Source organism: Epinephelus lanceolatus, chromosome 10 (genome assembly GCF_041903045.1).
Source record: "Epinephelus lanceolatus isolate andai-2023 chromosome 10, ASM4190304v1, whole genome shotgun sequence".
Classification (NCBI taxonomy): Eukaryota; Metazoa; Chordata; class Actinopteri; order Perciformes; family Serranidae; genus Epinephelus; species Epinephelus lanceolatus.
This window is the reverse complement of record NC_135743.1, coordinates 38,031,059-38,050,602: the sequence shown is the minus strand read 5'-3', so window position 1 is coordinate 38,050,602 and position 19,544 is coordinate 38,031,059. Positions and strand designations below refer to the sequence as shown.

The 19,544-nt window shown below is 41.2% G+C and overlaps 1 protein-coding gene across 3 annotated transcripts in view; it reads left to right on the top strand.

Moving 5' to 3' along the window:
* cdk14 (cyclin dependent kinase 14) overlaps positions 1-19,544 on the top strand; it is a 289,130-nt gene that overhangs the window by 200,616 nt on the left and 68,970 nt on the right. For all 3 annotated transcript variants that reach the window (XM_078171996.1, XM_033640450.2, XM_033640449.2), the window contains 3 exons: positions 2,351-2,414; positions 11,741-11,789; positions 18,337-18,476. In XM_078171996.1, coding sequence (XP_078028122.1) covers positions 2,351-2,414; positions 11,741-11,789; positions 18,337-18,476 — 253 coding nt within the window. The remainder of the gene's footprint in view (positions 1-2,350; positions 2,415-11,740; positions 11,790-18,336; positions 18,477-19,544) is intronic.

The following is a 19,544-nucleotide window of genomic DNA, read 5'->3' as shown; positions in this document are numbered from 1 at the left end:
CACCAGCCACTCAAAGATTACTGTTGTTTTTGTAGTTGGTGAGATAGCCTGGCAGACACTTGCTCTTTTTAACTGGCATTTTGCTGATGGCTGGTGTTAATTTCCAACCCTGCAACTGTCTTTCTCATGATGATGTATATAAAAAGGGGTTTCCACAAACTCTATCTACACAAACATTTTTAATAGAAGTTAGAGCTTCATCTGGTCAGAAATATTTGACATTATCGCTACACCCTCCAACATATGTAGATCGTGTTGTGTCAAATCTACCAACCCTGCCTCTTAAAAGTTACGTTTGTATATTACTAAATTGCTTCCATAATTATGTTGTGGCGACAACATAATCTCTGCCTGGTGTCTTTGTGTTAATGATGCACTACATTTATATACAAACCCAGAATCCAGGGTTAGCATGAAGACTCCAGTCTGTAGTTAGGTTTTGGATACAAAAGCACTTTGGTTCAGGTTATGGAAAGACTCTGATTTTGGTAAAATGTTAATTTCTAAAAGAGGTGATAGTAAATGCTGTAGTTATTACGAGTGGATATTGTTTTGCAAGATTGCCTGTTTTGATGGAAAACGAATTATGTTTTCAATGAACATTTTGCTGATATGCTCAGTATCAGCAACTCACCAGGTACATTTAATTAACAACATTTCCTTATTATGTAAATCGAAAACTTTCTATTTCTAGGAGACAGGGCTGAAGCTATATGTTCGTTTTTAATAAATGTATTTATTTATATTTACGCTAATGCAAACGGCACATAAAAACATGTTCTATCTGGACCGATTCTCAAGAACCTCATGCTTTAAATCAAAGGACAAAGCACTGTATTATCTCCCATATGATCTCAAACTTATCTTTTTGCCGTTACTGACTTATTATTGTCACTAAAAACATTAGACAAAAGCTGTGATAATAGAGACCAGTGGTACTTATGAAACAATGACTGAATTCCTTCAACACTATACTGTCATTTGACCCCCCATCCCCCCCCCCCCCCCCCGCCCGCTGTGGTTTGCTTCATGTTTTGTCTGTTTTAATATGTTCAAACCATTATGATATTCTCACCTCTACACATGAGACAAGACTTTTTAAAAAGCAATTGAGCAGCTGAGCTTGCAAATGGAACCGTCTTTGTCCTGACTGCTCTTATTGAAGTCTCATTGAGATCGGCCTTGTGGTGCTTTACTGCACCCTAGTGTTGTTTGTAGTTACTACATCAACTATGACTACAATTTGTGTCAGTGGCAGGCCAACATAAGGTAAACAAGACTCTGACCTTTTGTAAATTCCTCTGGTTTTCAATGAATTTCAATTTGGACATGGCCCTTTAATCACATCATTTGAATTTTTTTGACTTGGGATTTATTTATGTGTGTGTGGCCTGTAGTCTGTCATGGACACATACCCTGTAAATTCCCTCAGCCTTTGCTTTCATGTTCATTCTCTCTCAGCCATGCCAATAAGAACCATCTGAAACAACTTCATCCCAATGATACCGCAACACACATCCAGCCAGTGTTTGCATGCAGTTTATTCTAACGGGCAGCACAGTAGATATCCAGCAGATCCCAGAGCAGTTACTCTACTGTAGGAGTGTGCAGCAGATCAGAGGGGCAATCTGGAAACTATTACGCTGCTTAGCTGTGATGGATCATGTGGAAGGCATGTCCGCTGCTCAGGGTTTTGTCATCATAAACCCAGGCTGCATGCGTGAGAGCACAGCCAACCTTTCCATAAAAGTTGTACTAATGATGGCTATTGCACAAGCAATGGGATGCCTTTGTGCTGGAATTTCACTTTTATCAAACCGCCAATCGTGGTGCCCAGTGTTTCTGTCTTTTTCATGCTCATACCAACACAATCATAGAACGATTAGAAAAGAATAGCTATAATCCTTAACATTAATGACCAACAAGAACATTGTACAAAGAGTTAATTATTTATTTAATATTATGCAGTATTTTGTGAGTGCTGATGCATTGGGGATTGTGTGTTCTGTAGGGTATTCGACAAAAAGGTGTTACAAGTGTTCTAGTTTTCTTTAATATCTGTTAGTCTTTGGTATTTAAATTGATAAAAATGATAATGAAATATCTAAATTGGCTGTTAACATGTGTAGTTGCAGTTCATTATTTTGTCACACTTTTCAGTGCTAAATCGACACTAACCATTGTACTGTTTAGCCTCTAATGCTAACTGCCTTAATGAATATTTCCACTAAACCAAGATGGTAAACTGGGTTTTCTGTATTTGAAAACTACGACAGTTAATGTAAAAAAAAAGGATGTGTTTTTTTATTGCTTCACTCCTTTTCATCTCCGTTCTTGGTGTCTTTTTCAGGTGCTCGGCACCCCATCTGAGGATACCTGGCCAGGTGTTAACTCTTTGCCTCACTTCAAACCAGGTGAGAACTTTCATGTCATAAAGTAGTGTTAAACATTCATGCTGTAAACTGTTGCTAACTTCTTTTACGCTCACTAAACTGAATGGTACTTAACTCTCGACCAAAATAGAGAACCCAGTGTTGGCTAAAGGGTTAGCAAGAAGCTTATTTTTAGTGAACACGGCAAATGCTTAATAGTTAGCATGGAGCTATTTTTGTCAGCATATTATACTGTATGATAAAGTGTTAGCATGATGCTCACTTTAGCTATAATAGTTAGCATGGAGCTGATTTTTACTCAACTCATTATGACATTAGGCTATACTGTATGATGAAGTGTTAGCATGATGCTCACTTTAGCTATAATAGTTAGCATGGAGCTGATTTTTACTCAACTCATTATGACATTAGGCTATACTGTATGATGAAGTGTTAGCATGGAGCCTGTCTCTAAACAGTGAGCATGATAAAACCTTAGCCTGATGCTAAAGTGTTAACATGGAGCCTGCTTTCATATGCTAAATGGTCTGCAAGGAGGCTGTCACTATTGCTACTATTACTCTGTATGATATAAGGATGGAGAGATTTATGCTCAACTTAGGCCATTTTTTTATCCTAATGTATGCTAATTAAATAATTAGCATAGGCTTACTGTCACTCAGTATTCTGTGTGATATATGATGACATGGACTGCTTTTCAACACGATAGACAAACAGGGAGCCAATTAGGTTGCTGTCAACGTTAAAGAAAAGCTCATTTCATGTTGGGCAGTTTGTATTTTTCATGGCCAACCAGAAGTGGACTGGGAATCAAAAGTTGGCCCCAGCATTTTGGCCCATACCAGCCCACCACAACCGATCACACAAATATAATAAAAATACTTTTTGATACAAAGGTGAAGGTTTCTTTGAACATTTGAGAGGAGACATTAAAGATGAGTTCTGGGGCTCTTTTTGGAGCATCAAGCACTTCACTTCCTGCATCTTGGTGAATTTTTATGCACCAGTTTGTGCCTTTTCTGCATCTATATGTGGTGGAAATGTCATGTATAAAATTTCATGTGGCCTATATGTTACTACACTCGACTCTTCCTGCTGTATAATATATATATTACTTTCTGTAACTTGTGTCACTTACCCCCTTGACACACACGCACACATACACAGACCTGCATTTATTGTAACAGGCTGTGTAACAAAGACTATTGTGTTTTTTGCAGAACTTTACATACTTTATAACAGGCTCATGACAAAATGACCTGGCGATGTTGATTTGCCGAGAGAGAGAGATGAGACTGAGTTACTCTGAGCAGCCACCAAGTTGCTAAATGGGTGTGCAAAGTGATTAAATGTATTTTTCTGACCTGCAATTTCTCCGCACGCACACACACACACACACACACACACACATACACAAAGACAGTGGTGTCGGCCCAAGAGGCATATCGGCCCACTGGGAAACTGCCTGGTATGCCAGATGGCCAGTCCACCCCGTGGCCAATATCATACAATATTGTCTGCTTAGACAATGTATAATGTATGAAGATGCGGGTGGATGTATAAAGACAACTGGATACAGCTTGGGTGGCACACAAACCCAAAAAGTTCAACTTCGGGGTGTAAAATTACCCCAATGCTCTGCTCTGCTTCTGCATCATTGGGCCCATAGAGAAGGGGTATTAGAGACTTTTGTCAGCGAAGCAGCAAATTTTTGGTTTGGCCCTCTGCTGATTTAAATGATCGTAAAATGTGCTACTCTTGTAGACTTTCCAAATGTTATCGGACTGAATGGATCAAATATGAATAGTGTAACAAGTATGCTCAAAGAAATGTATCCACAATTTATCAATGTCTCTTTCACAGTACAAGTCTATGGGCTTAATTGCATCATGTGACGGACCTGGAAGTTGTAATTCCACGAATCGGCCACCATGTCAAATTAGCTTCAAAGCTTGGTGCTGTTACTGGGGGCTTGGTTAGATACAGCAACAGTCAATCAGTACTTCTTAAAGTCAAGGATGCTTCCTTGGAAGAACAGGTCCTTTCAAACCAGATCCCACAGAGGGTAGGCAAGACTCCTTCCTAGCAGGTTAACACACATTGGAGCAGGCTAGTCAGCACCCAGTTTTGCCTCACTGCAGAAGTCCACCTTCAATTCCACGAAATCGTGTTTAAAGAATTGTGGGTTCTTAGAATACACCAAACAAACGACTTGGTCCTCGATAGCGTTCAAAGGATCCTTGACATCGGAGCAAGCCTTTGGAGGGATTTGATGACTCCTTGAAATTCAGCCGTTTGAGGATCCTTCCTTGACTTTGAGAAACACCAAATGTCTTCTCCACACAAACTTCTTTGCTATTGGTTGAGGCCGCAAGTTCGCACGTCAGATTTGACCAGTTAAAGGTTAAATTCCATGTGATGTGAACTGGCTTTGCCGGGATTGATTGGAAGTGAACGACAGGGAAATATATTCAGCAATGCTAATTTTGTGCATATACAGTATAACCATGCCCTTACAGAGTTAACATTGAACATTTAAGCTATAGCCTCCATGCTAGCACTTGAGTCTACACAATATTGAAAGACAGCAGGCTTCTTGCTAAGACTTAACGCAGTTTTTACGTGAAGTGGTCAAAACCTGACCATCATGATGAACCAATGGGACAGCCCACCAAAAGCTCACTGTATTCCATTAATGCAGCAGCAGCAGCAGTAGTGGGAGGAGGAGTGGGGGTGGCAGCTCTGCCAGGGCAGCCGTGCCCTCTGGGAGCTCATTAGGGCTTTTTAGAGGGAACATGAATAGAGGGACTGCAGATTAGTGTTAGCTGATGGAGAGGAAAAAGAGCTGGAGTGGAGGAGAGGGGACAGGCGAAGATGGACATAAAGAGAGTTAGAGTGATGGTGCAGGGCAGTGAGGCAACACAAAGATATGTGATGCGGCCTCCTATCTCCAGTGGCCAATTAGGGACCAACTGGGGTGACTCTCATGGTCACACACACACACACACACACACACATACACACAACACATACAAATGTAATCTCTCATCCTGTGGCCATGGCGACGGTTGGCTCTTGTTTGGCTCTCACACACTGTTGAACAGCTGTGCAGCTGTCTGAGCTACAGACGCATACACACATGGGCAGCTTTGCCTGGTTCTAGCCTCCAAGCATTGCATCTGTTCATATGACGTCTGCAGATCTGATGCTGTTATGGCTGCACTTTGAACAAAAACAGAGAGAGTGAGATGTTACCAGGGCTAATGTGGTGAAACTGGGTGGTCATATAGCACGATAAAGCCTAGAATGACAGTAAAAGATGTTCAGCTGTTCTAGTGTCAGTCTTACAAAATAGATGTCAGAACTACAAAACTGTCAAAACTGAATATTAATCTGAGGAATGCACCGAATTGATATTTTTCTCTCCATCCGAATTATTGTTGGCCTTGAGTATGGGCTAATAAAACAATATGTCCAAGTAAGTCCTTGGCAAGTTCTTTCCAATATTTCAATATCCTTAAATGTATTGTCTCAAAATACAAGATAATCCATGGGCAGTTTGACAGACACAATAAAACCCAACTCAGTCCAGAGGCTGCAGTGACCACCAGATGGCAGTATTGCATCAGTCTGGAAAACCTCCCATTTACTGAGGAGACGCTTCCTCCACAGCACTGAGCTCCTCTGAGCTGACTGTTATCTGCACTCTTTTCCAAAACACAGCGACTGTATCATCCTTCCAGTTATGATTCATCACATCGTCACTATTACTCCTACATGCGTAATATTTCTGTCATTTTTCCCCACCCAAGATTTGCAGTACATCTCTTAAAGGGTAAGAGTGGTATTTTCGAACCTGGACCATATATTCCCAAATTTTAGTGTCAAAAGGCCTAATGGTAACAATGCATTTTGAAATTGGTCCAGTATTGAGCAAGAGCGCTACAGCCAGGAGCGGAGATCAGGTTGCAATGTAATCACTTGAGGCATGTTGGCATCGTGAATTTACGTCTACTAAAAATGCTTGTTTTTGCCACTGAAAGGCTCAGATTGTTACTCTAAGCCTCTGACAACCTTATGAAAAAGATCCCCACAGAGAAAGACCTTTTTGTTAAAGACTAAGATCCTGTTTGTTTAACCATCAGTGACTTAAGTGTTAATTTCAACCAACAAGAGTTGATGATTGTTGGATCAGTAAAAAGATGCACTGAGGTGGTTTTTGCGAGTTTTATTTTGCTTCTGTTGACTTTAAACAAAGTGTGTCTTATGATGATAAAATGACTCCTTATTTAAATGGAGTCTGGTGAATTGATGATGGTGATTTTTGTGCTGTTTCTGCTTAAACAAAAATGATCTTACTCTTTAACAAAAGGTCTATCTCTTAAGGTACCTTTCCATAATGTTGTCAGATACTTAAAATAATAATGCAAGCCGCTGAGTGGAAAAACAAGCACTTTTAGTCGATGCAAATTGACTGTGCAAATATTTCTCGGATGGTGACATTGCCTGTTTTGCCGCTGCAGCCCTCTCAATCAATACTCAACCAACTTCAAAAACTTCTTGGTCCTATTAGTCAAAAAACATGGGAAAATAGGATCTGGGTAAAAAATACCGAACTTACCCTTTAAGTTTGGATCTCAGACATGACATTGTGGCTTGACCTCAGAGTGGAGGCGCCACTTATTTTTCACATTTTTGTGGTTCTGAAAAGGTTCCACAGATACTTCCTAATTTCCAGTCATATCTCGCTTTAGCTCTCTACCTCTCCTCTACTGTCTTATTGATATATTAGGTCAGGCTTTTACACTGCATTCTGAGCTAGACCACTTTTATCTGTAAACTGAATCTTTTCGTCACTATTTGCTGAAGCAGCAAATTGAGTCAACAGAGTCAAGTCATAACAGCAAACAATTTTCATACATCATGAACGAGTGCCAGATTCCAGAAAACAGTCACAAAGTTGCATTTAAAATGTTTGAGTATAGCGCTTTAACATCTCCATAAGGAAGGTGAAAAGTTTTTTGTTATCTGTTCTAGTTGTACGAGCATTGTATTGAAAACCAATAACATCTAAGCCTTATACGTTAATAAATAATGTGTAATAAAACTCCCTTCAGTTGGTTAAGGAGGATGGTCCCAGTGAGACATCAATCTTTCTGCTGTAATAAAGTGCAGTGCATTGTGGTGTGCATATTGAAGGCTTTAAGATTGCTGGAGAGGCATGCATTTATAGTATCAGACATGATTGTAGACTTTACAGTGGTCTGCAGACTGTCAGGAGAGAACCATGATTTCTGTCTTAGCAAAAATCCAACTTTGATGGTGTCCCACATTGGGAAAGGATATCCAAAGAATGTTTTAATTTCAGAACCCCATACATCTGCATATGAACAGCAGGCAAGTTACTCCTCAGTGACTTTGAAAGTAGCATATCATGGGGGGGGGGGATTAAATGTTTATCTTTCACTATTTTATACTAATATTATTACTGCTAGTATTTTTTAAATATTACATAAGGTCACAACAATATACACTACACAACCAAAGCCAACTAAATAATAGAAGCCTTTTTTTCTGGGTTCCTGCCGCTCCCCGCTCGCAGATTACAGTGCCGCATTCTGTTTTGCAATAATGCGCTCCTTTTGTCTTGTGTTATAAATCCATCGCACCCCTTTGCAGCAGTGTGCTCCCACCCCTCCCAAACTCATAGCCAGGCTGTGACGTGTTTAGTTCACCACAAGCCTGCTTTTCAGTTAAATTGTATTTAAGGTTCAAGAAAATCCATTGTTAAAAAGGAGGTTTTTAAAAAGATTGAGTATAAGAGTGATGTTGATCTCCAGCCCATTGTTTACAAGCCGGTCCGGCTGCGCGTTCATGTACATTCATGTGGAAACCCCCCCCCCCCCCCCCCGGAGCCCTTGGCCCTCCCTCCCTATAAAAGGCTACAGCCAGTGAGCAATGGCAGCGCATATTTTCGAAATGAAATGGCAGAGAGCAGTACGAAACCGGGGCTAACCGGTGCTTCCTCCTCAGGCTCCACTTCACTCAGCTGCTCCACAGATCCGCTGCCTCTCCCACTTTAACCTCAGTAACAATCGGTAGCGGCTGGCGAGGCGTTAGCCACAGCATGACCGAAGGGAAGCACAGCCAGTTACCCTCCGCTAGCTTCCCAACTAGCCCCGGCTCTCTGTTTGGATCCAACTGGAGCACCGAGCCCTGGTTTGTTATTCAGGTTAATGTGGGAAAAAGCAGCGGGTTTATCGGGCAGCTGAGTGAAGCTGGGTGAAGTGGAGGATGCGTAGGAAACACCGGGATGGGTTAATGTCTGGAGCTTGAGTTATTAGCGGCTCGGTCCCAGCAATGGGTCAGGCGTTACGGTTGTGTTAAGTGACTAAGTTAGCCCGGCAGCCCAGCTAACATTTTCAATTAGCATTGTAAAATGTAGCCTCCCCGCGAGGCTACATTTTTGTAATAGTGACTAGAAGAGCTGATAGAAGCGCTTCATAGCTGTAAGTTACTCCAGTAGCCGGTGGCAGCCGACTCGGCTAGTGCTAACACCAGGAGCTAACGCTAACGTTCCTCCTCTTCTCCGTGAGTGAGAGCGATGTTTTAGCCTAGCGGGCAGCTGGCTTGCGGGCTGCCCACTCACTCATCTCAAAATTATGCCCGCGGGGTGGAGAGCAGAGGTAGAGGGAGGAGTGGCTCATGACACACTTTGTTTTGGTCTACAGGCAGTGCACAACAGCAAACCTAGCGGTGAAACGATTTCGCTTTTTGATCCTTTAATTCATTCATTAATATTACTATATATATACAACACACACTAGTTTTAATGATGAATTAAACCACTTTCTGACCAATCCTCCTAAACGTTGACAGAAAAGAGAATATACACATTACAACATTCTTATCAGAAAAAGAACAGATTAACTGCAATGTCTAAAGAGCCTGACATTGATATGACATTTAAAATACATCTGAGAGAAAGATCATAGAATTTTTAATAAATTTTCTAGTCCAGTTCCATATCCAAAACCTAATGACAGGACCCATGCCTGTCATCTTATCAGTTCCTCCTCCTCTCACCTTCACACCTCCACTCACACACACTCTTCGGCTGGCAGCCTTCACCTCTGGCGCCCAGCAAACTGTGGCCAGTTCAGGCCAGCCCTGGCACTGAACTGGGTGACTGGACCCCACTGTTGGCTAGCTGGCAGGCTGAAGGCTAAAACTGAAAGACAGTTGGGTGGTTGGCTAGTAGGATTAGGCTGGCAGTGTGGGAGGTGGACTACCTCGCTGGGTGGCTGGCTAGCTTGTGTGGTAGCCAGTCGGTTGGCAGCTCAGCCTGACTGTGTGTCCACATGGCAGTTTTGGCTGAGATTGAGAGGACAGTGCAGAGCCTCACACACTCACAGCATAACGAACATAGTTGTGGAAATATGGAGAGCCTGTCTCACTAAACTCATCTCAAAATTATGACAATTTATTGTGGTCTGGCCTTGCAGCAGAAGTGCATAGTTCATACAGTATTACTCAAGACCATTTCTCAAATGATAGGAACCACTCCTTCATTTGGCGAACGTATATACAAAGCAACACTCACTGCAGTAAAATGTCAGCTATTTCAATTGGTCTGCCTGTTTTTCCATGGTCATTTATAAAACAAGCATGGTTGAGCCAATTATAGACCTTTATTACTGCAGACGTTTTTATATGGCAAAGCAGCAAAACCACAGGTGTAATTAATTACTTTCATTTTGGTTATATCAGGCACACTTGCAGGACTTTCTCAGACACTTAAAGGGACACTTCAGTGCCATGAAAAGTAGTTTTTTACAGAAATTGCAGCTTTTCCAGCCAGGTTTGCGGTGCCAGAAGTGGGTGTTTAAGCCAAACATAATCTTATTCTAACCACAACCAAGGGTTTTATGCCTCCACACCAACAATAGGCATGGCCTATGTTGTTTGTTTTTAAGTCTGTCCAACTGTACGTTACATCTGCCCATCCAATTCTTGTGAGCCTGATATCACCTTGAAGGAACTTCTTCAAATTTGGCACGTGCATCCACTTGGACTCAACTATAAACTGATTCATTTTTGGTGGTCAAAGGTCAAGGTCACTGTGCCTTTGCATCCGTCTCATTCTCGTGAACAAAACATCTCGATAAGGCCTTAAGGAGGTTTCCTTAAATTTAGTACAAATGTCCACTTAGAATCAAGAATGTACTGATTAGATTTGAGTGGTCAAAGGCCAAGATCACTGTGACCTTGTCTGTCTTATTCTTGTGAGTGCAGTATCTTAAGAACACGTTGAAGGAATTGCTTCAAGTTTGGCACAAACATTCACTTGGACTCAAGATGAAGTGACTAGAATTTGGTGGCCAGAGGTCAAGATCACTGTGACCTCACATAAGTCTCATTCTCTTGAACTCATCATCTTAAGAATGCCTTGGCGAAGTTCTCTCAAATATGGTACAAACATCCACTTTGACTCAAGAATGAACTGATTAGAATTTAGAGGTTAAAGTTCAAGGTCACTGTGACAACGTGTTTGGCCATATCTCAAGAATTCATACACTTATTCTGACAAAATTCCAAAAATTCTAATAAGATATAACGATGAAGTGATATTTTATATCCAAAAGTTCAGAGGTCAGCTTTACTGTGACATCATAACTTATCTTTTCTGGTCATTACTCAGCGTCATAACTCAGAGTCATTTAGTCAGATACTGAATTAGTGACTCTAATCCTGGATGTCCACCTTGAAACTGTGCTGATTGTGTAGATCTTCTGTGCTGCTCGGGGTAAGATGTGCAACATGACTGGTTTGCAGAGGCATACAACCACAAGGCAGTAATACTAGTTGTGCCTAAACCTAACCACATGTTAACTACAGTGTTGCTGAAATGCAAAGAAACGTAAAGTTTCAACATATCCACTACATAAGAATGTACAAAAACGTATCCGTGGTTTGAAGAAACATTCAATACGGACATTTATTCTGGTGATTTAATTTGGAAAGTTTTGAGTGCGCATCTACAGCAAATTAAAACAGGACAGAGCAGATCATAAAATATGATAAAGTATACTAATAAAACAAGAAAATCAACTCTGTAATGTAGGCTTTTTGTGAAATAATGGCCTGGTTCTCTTTGCAGCTGCAATATCTGATTGCCAGATTTTTCATAATTGGGTTTGGCTGGATATGCCAGTGTTTTGTTTTTTTTTTTTTTAAGTTTAGACTGAAGGTGTTTTAGAACAGTTCAGCATGTGTGTATAACTTTAATGTGATGCCAAGACTTAGTTCAGTTACTTAATTGTTGTTTTGTTGTCTTCTCGTTACAGACCGCTTTACAGTGTACAGCGCTAAGAAGCTCAGACAAGCGTGGAATAAGTAAGTAAACTCTTCAAATAAGACTTTTGCATTTGTGTGTGTGTGTGTGTGTGTGTGTGTGTGTGTGTGTGCGCGCGCGTGCGCGCACACGCTATTGTCTCGGCACATATAAGTACAGTGTTATGTCATCGGGTGTTGTAGCTGACACTATTATTCCCGTTCCTGTCTTTAAGGGTAAACTCCCATGGGTAGTGAATACGCCTTTAGTGCAGCTCACACACTCATTACACATGCTCTTCTTTTAGCCTGCACCCTTCCTGCAGCATATGCGTGTGTGATTCTGCTCTGGGACATCAGACACATATGGCAGAAAAAGGTCACAGTGACACAGTCGGGGCTTCTCCCAGATGTGTGCCACTGTTTGCCCCAGGCATACATCTGGAGGGGAGACCACAGAGGGCAAAGGGGAGTTTGTCTCTTTTCCACTGGGAATTTTAAAGCAGCACCAGGCCAGTGATTTATGTAAAACTCCAGCTGTCTAATCAGCTGGATTCACAAAGTATAGCTGCTTCAGCGAGGGACCATCCCCACTAACTAAAGCCCTCATCACACAGGACTCCTACTACCTGTGTTCCTCCTGTGATTTATAATAATTACATGGGTCATCTGTGTCCTTAATCCTATCTGTGCCTGTAATCTGTAAAGTAAGAATTACAACGCAAATTACTGACCATAATGTGCCAAAAAATTCCACCTCTGTATGAATCAGACTTTAATTTGGGGTTGTATTTTTTATTCCTGAGATTTGGAACATGGCTGCATTGCTAAAAACAAGTTTATAGGCTGTGCAGGAGCCAGCAGTTTAGCCAGATGGACATATTTTTAGAGACCTAGCCATGTTCTGACGTCTTAGCAATTGCTTTTGTGAGTACAATGTTACCATAAGGGATGGCTATAGAAGAATTGTAATAAACTATAGTTTTCTTCAACCACTTTCTGTGCTTGGCTTAAAGTGTTGCTTTGTTCAAAAGATAATTTGTAAGATAAATGAAGAAAAATCTGTTTTCCTTGACCAGTTCTTTAGTTATCTCTGTTGCCATATCAAATCTTTGTAGCTCTAATTTCAAACAGTTAAGGGGAAAAAAATCAGTTGGAGTCTGGATTTTATTCATTACTGTGCATACAGCTTTTAAAGCAGTCTATTGAAAACATTTGATGACAAATCAAAAGCAGAGCAAAGTGAGCTGAGGTGGATTTTCCCTTTACTCCCTCCCAGTCTGTCCCCTCCCGGTCTCCTGGCATTGCTCCAGTCCAGGAGGAAATAAAAATGTGAAGAAAGAAAGTGAGGTGGAATGTTAATGACCATCACTTCCTCCCTGCTGCCTTTTATCGCAGGCCAGGGGACGATGAATTTGATATGAACTTAGACACTCACTTTGTCTCTGCCCTGAGAGTTGGCTCACCCTCTGCTGCTCTCTTGTTTCAGCTCTCAGTAAGCCATTTCTCTCTGCGCTGTTTTTCTTCCTCCAGCTGAAAAAATTGGATGGATATACGTAGAATAAACTGGTCAGGGTTTTTAGCTTTTTGATGTCCTTGTGTACTTTAACAGATATAGTAATACAACTATTGATGTTAAAGATGACATACTGTGCTCATTTTTAGGTTCATGTTTTTATTTTGAAGGTCCAGTAGAAAAAGTTTATAAGCTTTAATGTTCATAAAACATGATATTTGTCTCATACTGTCTACTACTGCAGCATCTCTGTTCACCCTCTGTCTGAAACGATCCATTTTATCGCCTCTCTGTGCCTTCAACATTTTGATGTTACCAGGTGTACAACAGTGAGAAACTAACGATGGCTGACACATGAATCCCACTGCTTTTCTCTGTGCAGTGATTGGCCAGAGTGCAAAACGTTGTCCAATCATAGCAAACAAATTATCAGCGGGCAGGGCCACGAAATCTCCGGAAACAGGACGCCTTGCCAATTCTAGTGCTTAAATGCTACGTGGGGTTTGTCTTGCCAAGAAAAGCAGTGAGATCCAGAGAGGCAAATGGGACGGGTTTTTGGAGGACACATTTCCTGATAGGTGGTGCGAGTAAAAAAGGAAGAGGATAGTCTTTTCTTGTAATTGTGGGTCTTCAGACACACCATGACACCTTCATATTGAAAAAAACATGAAAAGCAATGCAGTTTACTGCTTATCAGGCCAGTGTTGTACATTTATAACCTTCACCAAAGAGTTCTAAGTCCTGAGTTGTATTTGTCAGCGTATTAAAAAATATGTTCACACCCCAGACTGAATATAAAAATGGGGATACAGCACCAATACCTCCCACTGTATAATAATTAATCATATGGAAGCTGCCATCTTGTGCTTATGGAGCTAGAGTCTGCAAATTAGCAAAAGGGAAGTGGTGTGTTGGTCCAACCCAACTGTGAGCAGTAAGGATAGACCGATACATCGGCCGGCCGATATATCGGCCCGATATTTGAGTTTTTTACTTGTATCGGCATCGGCCGATACGGGCGTGGGTTCGCGGATTTATTTTTCCCTGGCACTGTTTTTTCATTTGAAAGTATGTGGTTAAGTTGAACAAAGCTGTTGAATCCTACTGTGTACAGTAGTTGTTGTTTTATTTATACTTCAGCTTAAATATTTGTTTATTTTATAAAGACATTACTGGAAGATTTAAGAGCACTGAACTCTTTTTTTTATTTGAATGTACAGTAATAATAATAATAATATTCTACCTGTTCTAACTCAACTTTCCATCTTGTTTTAGTATTTTTTACTGTTCAATAAATGTTTCTTATTTTAAACTTAAGACCTGTAATATTTGTTATCATTGTGTCATTTTTTTATGTAAATTGAGGGAGCAAAAGCAGTATCGGCCCCAAATATTGGCTCAAGAAAATCGGCAGTCCATAATCGGTCATCGGCTAAGGGTGATGGAAAAAAATTGGTATCGGCATCGTCCCTAAAAAACCCATATCGGTCTATCCCTAGTAAGCAGCATCTTTGATGATGAGCACACTGATTGACACACAGCTGTTAATCAGGCCGTCAAACCCCCTTTTTAAAGCATCAAGTAACTATTAAAACCAAACTTATCAGAAAAATAAACCCTTGATCAAACATCAGTGTGACAAGAACTACCTAAAATGACAGAAACTATTTTTGGGAAATTTTATTTGACATGTACTTTGATTTTTTTAGTTTGGCTTATGTCCAATCCACAAACATAAAGGGGGCTGGTTTGATGGTGTTCATTATGTCTTTAGTTTATGATAATGACTTCAGTTGTTCTTTTATCTCAGACATGTTAGGATATTACATACCTTGACATGGTTCGGCAAAAACTTCCGCCTTCCTCAGAAGTGTCACGGACAGCAGGTGGCATGACCGTCCTGTCAGTTTTTGACAGGACGGTCATGCCTCCCTAATATCGGCTGATTGACAGATCAGCTGATAAAGACGCGTCACAACCACCACCAGGTGACACTTCTGGTGACACTACTGGCTTTGGCTAGCATTGCTTCTTGTTCACTCACCTTAGCAGCCAGTGTGAGCGGAACCCTATGAAAACAGTGAATGGGTGAATGGGAAAAGTCAGGGATTCATGAAAACTCAAACGTTCCACAGCCAGACCTGGGACATGCCGGACACTAAAAAGAGTCATTGAAGATTTATTTGTCACTGTCACCAATCACTAGTCATAGTCACACCTAGAAGCAGAATGTTTGCATCAAAACTTGAGAACATTGGAAGTATTTAATATTGACTTTCTGCAGATATGAACTAATACTGTCAGTGTTCTACAATCCAATAATCTGTTGAGCACTACTGTATACAAACTGTGACCACTATGACAGGTGCATGCTAAGGCCTGTTTGCCCAAACACTTCCAAGTTACTCTCACAACACCCTCATCATCAAATGAGTCAGACATGTTGAAAGCTCTTTAAAGGATGTCTTCAGACAAAAAACACAAAACAGCTCTGGGTTGCAGCTTTGCTCAAGCAAAGACACAGATCTGCCACTTTCTGCTGTGGTGGGGGGAGAATACAGACAGGTGGTTTCCTCTTTCTCCCCTCTCCCAGTGTCTTGGTGTAGTTTTCTGATTGAATACCATGAAGAAGCACTCGCCATGCACCACTGAAGGAGGAATGCGTTCTCTGCTGTGAATGTGCCATTACCTGGAGCTGTTTGATAGTTTTAGGAGATACGATCGATCTCACTGCAGATGTGCACTTACTCACTTGGCCCAGCTGACAGCAATAGCACAAAGGAATGTGCACCCACAGTACTGTACATCAACACTCATATCAAGAACATGCTCATGTCGGGGATTTCACACCTACACATATCTACCTGTTTGTCCAGACGCCTGCAGAGAAAGTACAAAGCAAAGCCTGTGTCAAGATTTCTGAGTGACCTTGACTCTTTATTCCCTTTTCTTTAGCCCCACCCCCGACCTATGTGAAGGCCCACAAATGCAAGCTTTTAATTAAAATCTGAGCTAAGATAACCATCATGACCTCATCAGGGGTTATTTTTTGGGACTAGACAAAGCTCTTCCAGGGCCACAGGAGGCATTACACAACTGTTTTCACAGGCTGTCTTGTACTTCCCAGGTCACGTAAACTCCATCTGCCTGTCTTTCCACCCAACAATTTGTCCAGGAAGTGTCCATATGTATATAAGCACTGAATGGTCTCCATATTGATGGTCGCCAGAAGATGAATCCTCCTTGTCTTTCCTGTAGGGCCATCATTAGACCGTCATTTATGCAGTGGTGGGTAGAGTACTGAAAATACTCAAGTGGTAGTACAATTAATCCCATTAAAAATATGACTTAAAAAAGTAAAAATCCCCATTTGAGAAACCTATTCAAGTAAAAGTAAAAAAGTACCTGGTTAATAAAGTACTCAAAGTAAAACTCACTTTCCATTTCAATATTTTTTATGGTGTGTAATATAATAATTTAAATTATCAAAGGATAATTTGGTGCCCCCACCTGCAGTAACTCGAGGACCCCTGGGGGTCACAGGCCCCCTGTTAAAGACCCAGGGCCCATACAATTGAGAAATGAACACTCCCACTCTCTCCATGTCTTCCTCTTTACCCTCCTCTTCCTTATTATAACATCAGAGATTAACATTAGGCAACACATGAAAAATTAACATGGCTAACATTAGCTAACTAACTACATTTTCACCTACAGTATGTGCGCCTACAGTCTTTTAAAGTGGACATTGGAGGTTTTTTGGGAGGCACAGCAGGCACTTGTCATCACTTGCACATCATGTTATTGTAGTCCTTTTTAGATTTTGGTTTTAAAAAAATCTGTCATTATTGCATCATGGTCAGGAGACAACATTTAGAGCAGACTTATTGTAACAAATGCATAAACAAAGTTGATCACTGGCTAAAAACTAAACTCAAGTAAAGAGGAGAAGCGCATGTTAAAAAAGGAACATGAAAAGTACGCATTCCTTATAAAACTACTTTTCCATCCACTACTTTTTGTAATTGTTTGAAGTTAAAATCACAGATGTTTCAACTAAAGATCCAGCATTGGCAGCGTTGACCTTAAAAACCCGATATCATTAAACCAGTAATCTAGGAGGCCTTCTTCCATTAGTATAGTTTCACTCAAAGAATAGTTTGTCTTTAAACTTTGCAGTGGAGTCACACAGAATGTTCCAGCTGTATGAGAAAGAGGCGAGAACAGGCCCTGATGGACTTCATTAACTTTATCTCTGCCTCTTTACTGAGTGGCGTTGATGAGTTGAACAGAGATTTATCCTCCCTCTGTCTCTCTGCTGATAAGTCGAGTTGAGATCCCCATTGAGAGCCATGGGAGTGGCTGTCAGAGTGCTTGACTAGGGAGCCAACCATGAGAAGCTTGCAGAACATGAGAGGCACTGTGAATACTGCGAGCGGCGGGCCAGCGAAGCTGCGCTGAATAACATCATGTTTATTTAATGCAGTGGATGCCTAATTACTGACTGAATTTGTTGCTCTTCGTTTATTTTCAATCTTTTCTCCCCTCGGCGCTGCGAGGTAGGGCTGGTTCAGGAGTTCAGTGACTCCCAGTACGGGCGCACACTCAGACACGCATTCATACACACACACGCGCAGACACACACACATTCACCCATAAAGTCTGCTTCCATCTTAGCTCCTGCTTTAATGAACACTTTTGTTTCTCACGGTGACCCAGTCACCATGTGCAAGGCAAGCTCAAAGGAGAAAGGTGTAAGCATGTGTGTGTGTGTGTGTGTGTGTGTGCTATTTTCATACGTGTGTGTCTAAGAAGTGTTTTTCCTCTTGAGTCAGCAAACCTTCAGCATAATTAAGAGGCTTGTTTTTTGTTGTCAGCAGCTCTGTGAATTGGAGAAAAAGTGAGTTTTTTTCTCAGAGGGATGAGTGAATGGTATGAAAGGTAACTCTATATTTCATTTGGATGAAACAGAAGTAGTTGGTTTCTCTGGCCTTAATACTTCAACTGCCTGCTTTCTGTTAATGTATCTCTGTATAGACTGTATGTATGTTTCTGTGGTCGCTCTGTCTGATAATGTGTGTTCATGTGTGTCAGGTTGGGCTATGTGGACCACGCTGAAGAGTTGGCTTCCAGGTTCCTCCAGTGCTTCCCAAAGAACCGGCTGTCGGCCCAGGCAGCGCTGAACCACGAATACTTCAGCAACCTTCCTCCACGGCTCTGGGAGCTGCAAGACAGTATGTAACACACAACACACCCATTACTGTAGCTCTTAACGCCAGCCGTCTGTGCTGACAGGTCCGATATTAGAGGTGCTGCTTAAAGGTTGTGACACACAGCTCAAGGAAGATATCACGGTACTTCAAATCTGTTCACACCCTATCGCCGCAGTTAGCGTCAAAACTGGCACTTCTTCTCTGAGTTATAACTCAGTTGAAACTAAACACAGAGGTATGATAAAAATATTTTTGAATCCAGTGTGACTTTAACTTCCAGAGGAGATTATTGTCTGTGAAATCATTGTGAATAATTCTTTTTTAGTAATCTGAAGTAATTCAGTGGTAGTGGTTGTGCACACATGGTGGTACATTGCAAACAGAAACTGCTAATACGGCATACTCTTAAAGGGACAGTTCAAAATCCAAATCAAAAATACGTATTTTCCTCTTACCTGTAGTGCTATTTATCAGTCTAGATTGTTTTGGTGTGAGTTGCTGAATGTTGGAGATATCAGCTGTAAAGATGTCTGCCTTCTCTCCAATATAATGGAACTAGATGGCACTTGTGGTGCTCAAAGCACCAAAGAAGGTAAAAGACTCAACAGCAATGTCTGTTTCCAGAAAGCATGACCCGGTCAACATAATCCACAGAATTTATTGTGAGCAGTTTCATGAAGTAGCTATTTTCCATCTGTCCAACTACACCCAACCACCTTATCACTGTACTGTAGGAAGCACGAACTGCTAGCTCACCTAGCACCACTGACCTAGCTAACGTTACAGCTCAGCTGAGGAGGAAGTTATAATGTTTACATCTCGCACTGTCACAAGCATGAGCTGCTCACCCATGAGTAGTTGCACGCTTCCTTATGCGCTGTGATATGTTTTGAGAGTGTAGGTTGGTAGAAAGAAAATAATTCCCACATGAAATTGCTTAAAAAGAAAGCATCCTATATGAAATTGGTCACATCAAGGTCTGTGGATTATCTTTTGTAAGTGGCTCATGATTTCTGTAAAGAGACATTGCTGTTGAGTTTTCGTATTTTTTTGGTGCTTTGAGCACCACAAGCTGAGTGCCATCTAGTT